The sequence below is a fragment of the Hippichthys cyanospilos genome, chromosome 13 (assembly GCF_059441005.1).
Source record: "Hippichthys cyanospilos isolate Australia breed blue-spotted pipefish chromosome 13, RoL_Hcya_1.0, whole genome shotgun sequence".
NCBI classification, from domain to species: Eukaryota; Metazoa; Chordata; class Actinopteri; order Syngnathiformes; family Syngnathidae; genus Hippichthys; species Hippichthys cyanospilos.
In genome coordinates, this window is record NC_142381.1 from 12,264,899 (window position 1) to 12,275,197 (window position 10,299).

Consider the following 10,299-nt stretch of genomic DNA (forward strand, 5'->3'; position numbering starts at 1 on the left):
ACATCACACAGTGCAGCAGCAAATGAAAACACACAGACACGAGCAATTTCAAAACTAAAACGCTTACAAAAAGAGAAACGCAGTCATTATCTCTTGGTACATTTATATTTCGTTTGAAAACATGGAAAAATACGGGAACTACTTTTTACTTTTATTGTCGTTTTAATATAGAAACAGCAAAAAGGAAATAGCCTCGAGTTTGAATTTTCTCGGTTCTTGTCCAAAACTAATTGAATAGAGTTCCTTTGTTTTCATTGTATAGTTGGTATACAAGATTAGGAGTGCTGCTCCGATTAGTGCCTATTAATTCAATCAAAACAAAAGAAATATTGTACTATAGAATAAAAGGCAGTTTTCCAGGGTTTATTATTATTTACCTTGTGTTCTTGTTTTGTTCTTATTTTGCTTATAGTCCTGTGGCAAAAGCTGTCTCTGACTGTCACAAAAAGTGTGACAATAGATTTCCGATTATCATTAACGAAACAAAAGAAGCACGGGACTTAAAAAAAATTGTTTTAGATTCCCGTTGTCATCTACTGCAACTCTCATACTGACCACAAGACGGAGACAGCGTATCGCCTGAATACAATGTGACATTATACACTCACTTTTGCGACGATGAATCAAAACATTATCGATGTTAAGCAAAACCAGTCGTCAAGATGAGCCACTAGGTGGCGGTATTGTGCAAAGTGTACAGGAGAAGAAGGCTGACTAATTTGCCGGGACTGAGTCAATCAATCTGATAAAGAGAAATTGAAGTGTAGCTGACAGGTGCGACAAACGAGCGCAGCCTTTTTCTCAACCAAGTGAGCAAATGGCGACGTAGAGTAAGCGCCGTTGTCACTCACTGTTAATCTCAATGTATAACTATAGATGTCAGGTGAGAAATTGCGACTAGGGAATCTAGTTAAGGTAAATCATTTTCAATCTACATTTTGGTTATTCATGTTAATACTTAGCCCATTTTAAAGGTGTAAACAATTTAGCAGCTCATGCTGAAAACGTTTTTTTTTTCCTTTTGCACTGGGTTCCTCTGGTGTACGTAGAATAACAGACCTTGACCCACTTCCGAGATTTGCTTATTCTGTGCGCTCATAATACAAATGACTAAGGACATGCCCATATGTACTCATTTAATGATAGCTGCCTAATTTGAATGACCCATGGCCATATGGGCTACGAGGGCTGTATGAATAGTTTTAAGCATTGTGTATATATATAAAAAAAAACAAAAAACATTGAGGCATGCCCAAACAAGAGTTTTTCTACACTCGTGCCATTGGCATGCGTAAACCTTTTCATTCACCCCACAGAACTGTAGGATACAAGAGTAAAACGTGTACTTTTGTCATGAAATGTTATCATTAATGAGGCAATAAAGCTTATATTAACAACAGAAGACAATATTTAGATGACATGATAGAAATTTTATAGTGCACAAAATGTTAAAATTACACATATTGGACTAAGTTTGCCTTTTTGTATCTCTAGGTGTTAGTGAACTTTTTTATGGGGTGTGGCAAAAAGTCATGTATTAAGCACAATAAACAGCTGTGGTCTGCCTTGGGAGACAATTTTATGAAATACTTTTCTCATAATTTACCAGTCATAATTCATGCCTGAAGTGCAGACAGCCTCCGCGCGCTTAGTTTCTGTTCATTGTTTTCAGGTCTCTTCCTGAGCGTGTTTTGTCTTTTCTAGTTTCTGCCGCCTCGTGTTAGTTTTTATGTGGTTTACTTGGTTTCCTTTAATGTGTGTAGAATGTGGTTCCAAACATGTCACCTCGGTAAAGTGCCTTGAGACAATCATGCCCTTTTTCATTTTTTTGGGCTTTTGCTCATCTCCACTGAAATTTTCCAGGCGATTAAAAAGCACGCCTGAATCAGATCCTAGCGTTCTCCCTCGGAAGCGGCAGTCTTTGCCACGGTAGCTCGGCAGAAAATCTAGGTCAGTCCAGTTCCTTTCGTCGGCTCTCACGCCGAGTCGGGACAGAAGCTTGTCAGCCACTCGTGGCACGACGGGCTGTAAAAGAGTCCCGTAAATCCTCAGACATTCCAAGGAGATGTGGACAATGGCGTCAAGCCAGCGTCGATCCCCGCCATCCGTCCTGTTCAACTTCCAAGGCGCGTGGCGTTGAACAAAGCCGTTGGTTTGCCTAACGCAGGAAGCGATGGCCTCCAAGGCTTTGTATATGTGCAGGCTTTCGTAGTGACGCTCAACCAACGCCGGGAGATTTTGCACCGTGTCCAACATGTGATAGTCTTCCGTCACTGCTCTACCGTCACCCTCACGAGGAAACGACAGAGGGCAGAATGGCGGGTACGTCTGTGTTGGGTTGAGAGCGGGAGCGGTGCAGCGGTTGAGGAGGCCGCCCAAGGAGTCGGCCAGCTCCGCGTTGAGCAATTTCGTGACTTTCTGATCGTTGTAGTCGCAGTCGGCATCTGGGACGCCTTGACGCAGCAGGAAATACCGCAAACCATCGCTGGTGAACACACGTGAGCACTCACAAGGGTCCACCACATTGCCCAAACTTTTAGACATCTTGGTTCCGTTGACAGTCCAGTGCGAGTGCACGTGTATGGACGGCGGTAGCGGCAGTCCCGCCCCGAGGAGGAAAGCAGGCCAGTAGATGGCGTGGAATTTCAGGATATCCTTGCCTACAATGTGGCGGACCACACTCCACCAGTGACAGTGGTTGTCGGGGTAGCCCGCCACCGTCAGGTAGTTGACTAAAGCGTCTAACCATACGTAGACGGTGTGCTCGGGGTCCTCTGGCACGGGAATTCCCCACTGGAGGCGGCTTCTTTGGCGGGACACGGAGAGGTCCGGAAGGTCGTCCTGCAGCCACTGGAGAACATCTTGGAGGAAGCGCTCAGGCTGGATGGCTCCGGGGCTTTTCTGGAGCCAGTCGAGCAGCTGAGTCCGAAACGTTGACAAACGGAACATGTAGTTCTCCTCTTTCAGCCACTCCACCTGAAAAATAGGAACTTAAGGATGGTTAAGCTAGGAATTTGTAGGTCAGAATACACCGTGGTCCATCGATTAACATATGCTAGCACAGTGGAAACGTCATAACGGTACATTTGTTTAGAATAATAAATCCAGGATGTCATTTTTATTTACATCCTGGATATACTATACAGGCTTGATATTTTGTCTGACTGTAATGAATTTGATAATTATTCTCCTACAATGAATACTTTAAAAAATGCATTCTTCCACTAAGTTGTTTTTAAAGCACAATGACTGCCTTTATTTGTTCTGATTAAAAAGCCATCTTGTTTTTCATTTGTTAAATACGCTAGCTTCTTTAACCGAATAGAACCAGAACTTGGGACCGGCACTGACATTTGTCAATGATTCAACTGTGAAAAAAAAAATACAGTTTATATATTGCTTTTAAAATTGCCGCCATCACCACTTTGATACAAACGGACCCACCTTGTGACCACTCTCCAGTGACACCTTGATAGTCTGGCCCGTCACATCAACAGCATCGGCCACCTGCGTCGGTGTGAGGAAGCTCTCATCCGACATGGAGTACCATCCTTCATAGCTACCCTTATAGATGAGCCCTTTGTCACGCAATGTGCACCAGAAGTGCTCCACGGCCTGCCGGTGCCTCCCCTCGGTGGTCCTGATGTAGTCCGTGAAGGTCACGTCACAGCTATCAAACAGCCGTCGAAATCTTTGCGACACACCTGTGCAGTAGGTCAGGGGGTCTTCTCCTGCTGCATCGGCTGCCTGTTGGATTTTCAAACCGTGCTCATCTGTGCCTGGGGGGAAAACATGCACAGCAGCAATTATTAGGGCCTGACACCCTTCTGCAGTTTAGTAGTGGAAACAGTGTGCATGTAACTGAATTACCAGTTGCAAATCTGGACTTGAATCCCCTTAGGAGTTTGTATCTGTGCATGCAGTCAGCTAAAAGTGCTGAGTAAAGGTGACCCAAATGAGGAGAGGCATTGACATAGAAGATGGGGGTGGTTATATAGCTCCTTTCCTCGTTGCACACATCGCTGCTTGTGCGCCGGAGCCCGCGATTAGATGAAAGCGGTGACAAAAAAGCCCTTGGTTGCCAGCTGCCCACAACTGTACAGCTTCTGGTGAAGACGCTTAAAGGCGTCCGCATTTTGCAAAGTTAAGCCTAGTCTGTCAGCTCGAGTCTAACGGCTCGTAGAACTATTGTAAACAAACGTTAAGAAACATCCGCGACAATATACATGATGACCGGAATATCTTTTTTAAACACGAAACGTATATTGTACTGCTTACTATGTGATCAAGTTTGCTGCTTGTAAGACCCAGCATGACAGTTCTCAAGGTTGGGTCTTTTTCCGGGTTGCAATACAAGTTTTCCAATCAAATCGCTGAGTGCGCTCTCGTCGTCTCTCGCGAGCCAAATCAAGTTGCGCTTGGGGTGCGTTCACGGTCTATTCAAAAATCGTAATTTTAAAGTCAAGACAATCGACCAATGTAGTTTCTTTTTGTTTTGGGTAAGAAAAAATAACAAAAATGTATGTGCTAGCTGGTCATGCAAACGTAAAGGCACAATTTTTAGCGTGGTCCTATTCCAAGTACGTTTATCACGATAGGCTATCAACGCTCGTTTGCAATGGTAGCCGGTTTTCAGCCTGTCAGTGGTCACATGACTATTCACTTATACGGGTTGTAGCGGTTCTTGGAGAGTTTGCCCCGCTTAGTCGCGTACTTGCCGCCCCTTGACGGCGACCAAGACTGATGGCGTCGACTTGACAACAGAGGTACATTTCCCCCCACAGTTTCTTTCACTTTGAAGCCGTTCAAACTTTCTCGAAAAGTTGCTTGTTCTCTTCACTCGTGACTTTCGACACGCCACCCAAAAAGTGGCTATAGTTCATTCGCCTCGCGGGCCGTCTCATGTGATGTGGAAATACAGCTTGTGTGGGGGTCGAAGTTGTGCAGAGCGGCAGACATGAAATGGAAAACACACCATATTGCTATTTTCTAGCAATCTGTCAAAATCTCCGTTGTACTCTTGTGGACTCTTTTCGCAGATGGATGCGAGTCGTGTGGACTTCTACATTGGCCTCTCTCTGGCCGTGTCCTCCAGTCTGTTTATCGGCGCAAGTTTCATCCTGAAGAAGAAAGGTCTGCTGCGATTGGCCAGCAAGGGGTCCATGCGAGCAGGTACTCAAACGCCATTGGAAATAAGAGAAAAAAAGCAATCGAAGTATGACTCTTGTATTTGTAATCGTCACGGTTATTTTCATTGTAGTAGTAGCATTTTGAAAATAATGTACCACCATCTTTATCATCTGCAGGTCAAGGCGGCTATGCATACCTGAAAGAATGGCTGTGGTGGGCGGGGCTTATTTCAAGTAGGTGAATTACATTGTTAGCTGGATCACTGGTTCTCAAGCTTTTGTACTGACGTGAACAAATGCCAATAAAAGACCCTCCACGATATAAAACAAATTGGACAAATGTAAATTAATGGTACTAAGAAGTTAAATAAAAGTGAACTGTACTCAGGCATTGATTCTTTTGTACCACATATGCTAGGGAAACGGCACATGGCATGTTTCAACATTAACCCACAAGTGATTGATTTGCAGTGGGAGCTGGAGAGGCCGCCAATTTTGCAGCATACGCGTTTGCACCAGCCACACTTGTCACACCTCTTGGAGCTTTGAGTGTCCTTGTAAGGTATGTCACTTGGTTCTACTTTGCATTTACAAGCAGTACAGTCAATGTTGGATTGTGATTGTTTCTGACTTAAATATAGTATCGTTTTAATGTAAAGTTCTAACTTAATTTTAGTATTTTCCCTCAAAGAGTAGCTCTAAATGTATCAATGGCTGAACACTCAAGCGATTGAAAAATGAAAGATTGTTTTTGGCAGCGCCGTGCTGTCATCATACTTCCTCAATGAGCGTCTGAACGTTCACGGCAAGACGGGCTGCCTACTGTGCGTGTTGGGCTCCACTGTCATGGTGGTGCATGCTCCCCAGGAGGAGGAGGTGGTGTCCCTTAGTGCCATGGCGGAGAAACTAAAAGACCCAGGTGAGGTGTGATCCAACGCTGTCACGAGAATACTTTGGGGGGGGTCAAACCTTTACAAATTGTTTGTGACTACTTGAGCAGAATTTTATCGTACTTGTAGTGAAGTAGTGTAGCTTTTGGACAAATTAGTGCTTTGTCATGCCGTGGCATCTTGGTGCCAAAGAATTAAGTTGAAGTGAATTCAGGAGTTCCTTTTACACAATCTTACTGCTTTGTCACTACCTTGTAGTATCTTGGTGCTAGGGAGCTACTCAAAAGTTTGTTGCGACTACGAACTAAGCTGAAGTGAATGGGGTGGTTTCTTTAACACAAAGGTGGTGCTTTTTACCACTTTGTAACGTCTTGGTGCCGAGGAACTACTCACAAGTGTGTTGTGGTGATTTGCGCAGACAAATGTCTTTCAGCTGTGCCGTGAATTGTGGAGCTTCACTCAAAAGGAAGTTGGGACTTTGAGAAGCTTCGTTTTGAGAAAAAGTGCTTTGTTCAGGTATCGCTGTGCCAAAGAACTATGCTGAAGTCAGTTAGGCTCTTCATTTTTTAACTCCTATTTATTGAGCACATTTGGACACTTTCAGAACGGCTGCACCTGTACCAAAGCGCTTTTGAAACAAGGCATGAACTTCTGAAGTACAGTGTGTGAGTACTTTTATCACCCGTGTTAAATACTAACGTTTTTGTTGAATGCTCCCCACCAGGTTTCATTGTGTTCGCTGTGTGCGTTGTGGGCGGCAGCCTGGTGCTTATCTTCGCCGTAGCCCCGCGCTTCGGACAGAAGAATGTGCTGGTCTACATTACGATATGCTCCATCATCGGTTCCCTGTCGGTGTCTTGTGTCAAAGGCCTGGGCATCGGCATTAAGGAGCTGGTGGGCGGGACCGCCGTGCTGAGGGATCCGCTCCTCTGGTGCTTGCTGGTCTGCCTGGCGCTGTGCATCAGCATCCAGATCAGCTACCTCAACAAGGCCCTGGACATTTTCAACACCTCCATCGTCACGCCCATCTATTACGTGTTGTTCACCACCTCAGTCATGGCCTGCTCCGCCATCCTCTTCAAGGAGTGGCTGCGCATGAGCGCCGGCGCCGTGGTGGGAACCATTAGCGGCTTCCTCACCATCGTGCTGGGCATCTTCTTGCTGCACGCCTTCAAGGACCTCACTTTCAGCTGGGATTCCATGCCCTTCTACCTGAGGAAGGGGTCAAGGAAGTTACGCTGGGGCCCCCGGACTTACGCCACCCTCCCTGGCAAGAACGGCCCTGCCGAGGGGGAGGTGAAAACACCTCCGGGGGAAAGCGTCAAAGGTGGGTCAGCCTCGCAGCAACAGAAAGCTCCCTGAAAATTGTCTACAAAGTCGAGTCAAAAACATCCGGGTCAAAATGAGGTCATTTCAGTGTTTCTCAAACGTTCCATGACTAGTTTAAACTTGGTATTTTTCATTATTATTGTGGATTAAAAAAAATAAATAATAATATACTTTTTTTTTCAAGAATCCATCTTGGGACAGCCATTTTATCATTTGCTTAGGTTGTGGTCGATCATGGGTGACCTGGTCAATGGGTTTGGTCATGTGATGTTTGCTGAGCTCTTATGCTGCATTCAAGGAAGGTCAGAACAAACTTTTTTCTGAACTGGAAACGTGCACCCGAACCCCCACTCGTATTAGGAGGTCTGAGTTAAGAAGTCTGAAAACAAAAACAAAACAAACTTTGCCCTACTGGCTTCAAACTCATCACGACAAAAGATATGGTGAACAGAAAAAAAAGTTTGCAAGAGTAAAAACATTTATCCTTATCACAATGCAGTTATTCCAACTACATTTAACACAGCATAATTGCCTGTGTTTAAATTTTTTTCAGAATCAGTCATCTTGGTTGTTTACATTTGTCCCCAATGCTTTGGGATCAGAACTAGAACATTGCAAATTTTAGATGACAGTGGCAGTACGAGGAAAAATGGCTACCTGCAAGATGGATTTAAAAAAAAAAAGTGAATAGGTCATATGACAAATAAAAAAACGATTCAAAAGAGTAAACTCTGTGATGCTGGCCCAAATAAAGTATAGTGGCGGGCAAAACAAGGCATGTTTACCAAACTTTGAAATTTTTGTTGGTTTTTGGTTTATTTATAGAGCACTTTAAATTACAAACGTAGTTGCAAGAAAACTGCTGATCACAAAAAAAATAAAATAACTTTCGTCAATAAAGAATTTAAAGTGCTGAGTTCCAGATCAACAGTCTCACATATTAGAATGTAAGAATTGTTTGCAGTTGATCAACTTCCCACAATTATTTTGCTTCCCTGGTCAAAACACTGGTTTAAGTTCAGACTGTATAATTGCACAATGTAGTCGGTTACCTGAATTGTTGCATCCATAAAAAAATATATATAGTACTTTGACAATCATGTTTTGGTTCCTATTGTTAGAAAGTGTGGCAATTCCAGTTGTTTGTGGCAGGAAGCTGAAATATGGTATTCTGTAGGTTGAATTATGCTTTTACTTTATCTTGAATTCCAATATTGTGATTTTTTTTCCTCTCTATTTATGACTGCTTCTTAAACCAAAAACTGCACTTCAATCACATTAGTGGACAAGTTAGCATAACTGCCCCAATACTTGTAATACTGTATTTCATACTGTGAGACCAAAGAAATGCTTCCTGTTGACTGTTTCTTTGATAAACATAAGCATGCATAACAACTGAAAAACTGGTAACATGATTTATTTCATATATACAATTCAACTTTTAAACCCATGCGCATCCTGCATGTTTGCGGCACCTAAGATGTTTTCTGCTTGCAAAATTGGTGGAGAGCCATGTGGTTACTGAAGTGATATCCATGTTGACACAAAGAAAACAAGTCTTGCCAGTCGGGCGGGGAGGGGGGTACTGTTTAGATGAGGCACTTTTGACAACACTGTTCAAATTGACTTTGATCCAAATGTGGGCGTGGTTTAGCATGCGTCTTTCAAATATTAGTCCGTCATGCTGTCCGAGAAAGACCCCCGACTCCTCTGAGTCTGTTCCAGTCTGTTAAGTATGAACTGGCTGGTGTCGATGAACCTCTCCACACAGTTCACGAAGCACGCATCCGTCCTGGAGTCAAGTTTGGGTCCCGGTTTGTCCATGCACTTCTCCTGGTGGGAAAACAACACCGTTAGCTTGCTACATTGCCCATCAAAATCCCAACACACTTTAAAACTCATCCTCCGACGGGAAGACATGAAATACAGGTCTGTGTTCAAATGTCTAACAATTTAGCAGGGCCATAAACAGAGTGAATGGTTTACATATTGCAACGGGTATTTGGACAGTTAAGTACATCGTGTAAATGGAGTTAAAGTGAATCAAAGCATACCTAATAGTTTGTTTTGTATTATAGTGCAAAAATGAAACAGTTCACCAAGAAAAATGATCATTTATTTCATCATTAAAAATCGAAAGACAATGAGAAGCCTGTAACACCGAATACGAATTAACACCCCCTTGATAAATGGAAATTCCACTTCCGAGGAGGAAACGAAAAGGTAAGTAAAACAATCACAATTCCGATGATTGGGCTTGCGCTTGAACGTCTCACATCAGGTAAACACGGATATAACTTGTCCTCATCTAGGTTACCGTAAAAAGTTAAACGTGTTGCGGTAGAACGCGTGCAAGTTCCAATATGATCGTTTGAAGCGTTCTAACGCGTGCAAGTTCCAATATGATCGTTTGAAGCGTTCTAAACTGCACTTGGCAAAATAAAGGCGCCTAGTCACGTCAATTGAATAAATTAGTCAACACTCGGCAAAATAAACAGAACACATTTGTATATTGTTGGTCCGACGTGTTAGCAGCGATTGTGCCCCACATTGCGCCTCAACTGCAAAAGAATAAGACAACAGCTTGCTCAAAGAGACCAGCCCAGAATTTATGAACTACTAGCCTAGAAAAAGCTAGCTGCGGAGATCCACTCTTACCCAGCACACTTCCGTCATTTGGTGCACGAGCTGCTGAAACTTTTGCTTTTGAGACTCGATCTCAATGAACTGTTGCAGCTGCGGGTCTGCGCTCGCCGCCTTTCCGTCCATTCTCGGATAAAAGTCGACGGTTGTCAGAAAAAATCCACGACCGGTGCCACAAATGCTGACCTTCACGTGGATGTATGGACGTTGAGGGAAGACCGGAAGCAGTAGACCAATCGCACGGCGCTGTTGTATGACGCACTCGCGACGTCATATTTCATCGCACGCGACACAAATCGATGGCTTGT

At 43.8% G+C, this 10,299-nt stretch overlaps 3 protein-coding genes across 4 annotated transcripts; 1 reads left to right on the plus strand and 2 right to left on the minus strand.

Moving 5' to 3' along the window:
* The first annotated feature begins 773 nt into the window (after positions 1-773).
* LOC148413874 (magnesium transporter NIPA2) lies at positions 774-8,745 on the plus strand. Of its 2 annotated transcripts, none has more exons than XM_088431004.1 (6): positions 774-915; positions 5,040-5,172; positions 5,307-5,363; positions 5,601-5,691; positions 5,888-6,048; positions 6,744-8,745. In XM_088431004.1, the coding sequence occupies exons 1-6, from the start codon at positions 877-879 to the stop codon at positions 7,379-7,381; spliced, it is 1,119 nt and encodes a 372-aa protein (XP_088287130.1). In that variant the 5' UTR covers positions 774-876; the 3' UTR covers positions 7,382-8,745. The 2 variants fall into 2 exon arrangements, with proteins under 2 accessions (XP_088287130.1, XP_088287131.1); XM_088431005.1 differs by lacking the exon at positions 774-915 and adding an exon at positions 4,670-4,766.
* Positions 1,410-4,320, minus strand: mars2 (methionyl-tRNA synthetase 2, mitochondrial). Its single transcript, XM_088431003.1, has 3 exons — positions 3,871-4,320; positions 3,445-3,779; positions 1,410-2,976 (listed from the first exon to the last, which is right to left on the minus strand). The coding sequence occupies exons 1-3, from the start codon at positions 4,133-4,135 to the stop codon at positions 1,669-1,671; spliced, it is 1,908 nt and encodes a 635-aa protein (XP_088287129.1). The 5' UTR covers positions 4,136-4,320; the 3' UTR covers positions 1,410-1,668.
* Positions 8,746-8,748: 3 nt separating the features above from the next.
* timm8a (translocase of inner mitochondrial membrane 8 homolog A (yeast)) lies at positions 8,749-10,230 on the minus strand. The gene is made up of 2 exons (XM_088431007.1): positions 10,007-10,230; positions 8,749-9,181 (listed from the first exon to the last, which is right to left on the minus strand). The coding sequence occupies exons 1-2, from the start codon at positions 10,115-10,117 to the stop codon at positions 9,020-9,022; spliced, it is 273 nt and encodes a 90-aa protein (XP_088287133.1). The 5' UTR covers positions 10,118-10,230; the 3' UTR covers positions 8,749-9,019.
* Positions 10,231-10,299: the final 69 nt, after the last annotated feature.

Excerpts from the sequence above, each read along its gene's own strand:
- LOC148413874 (XM_088431004.1), top strand. The coding sequence starts at position 877 with ATGTCAGGTGAGAAATTGCGACTAGGGAATCTAGTTAAG. Across the intron at positions 5,173-5,306 it reads CAAGGGGTCCATGCGAGCAG|GTCAAGGCGGCTATGCATAC; the intron begins GTACTCAAACGC and ends TATCATCTGCAG. Across the intron at positions 5,692-5,887 it reads GCTTTGAGTGTCCTTGTAAG|CGCCGTGCTGTCATCATACT; the intron begins GTATGTCACTTG and ends TGTTTTTGGCAG.
- mars2 (XM_088431003.1), bottom strand. The coding sequence starts at position 4,135 with ATGCGGACGCCTTTAAGCGTCTTCACCAGAAGCTGTACAGTTGTGGGC. Across the intron at positions 3,780-3,870 it reads CAAGTCCAGATTTGCAACTG|GCACAGATGAGCACGGTTTG; the intron begins GTAATTCAGTTA and ends TTTTCCCCCCAG. Across the intron at positions 2,977-3,444 it reads CACTGGAGAGTGGTCACAAG|GTGGAGTGGCTGAAAGAGGA; the intron begins GTGGGTCCGTTT and ends CCTATTTTTCAG.
- timm8a (XM_088431007.1), bottom strand. The coding sequence starts at position 10,117 with ATGGACGGAAAGGCGGCGAGCGCAGACCCGCAGCTGCAACAGTTCATT. Across the intron at positions 9,182-10,006 it reads AAATGACGGAAGTGTGCTGG|GAGAAGTGCATGGACAAACC; the intron begins GTAAGAGTGGAT and ends TTTTCCCACCAG.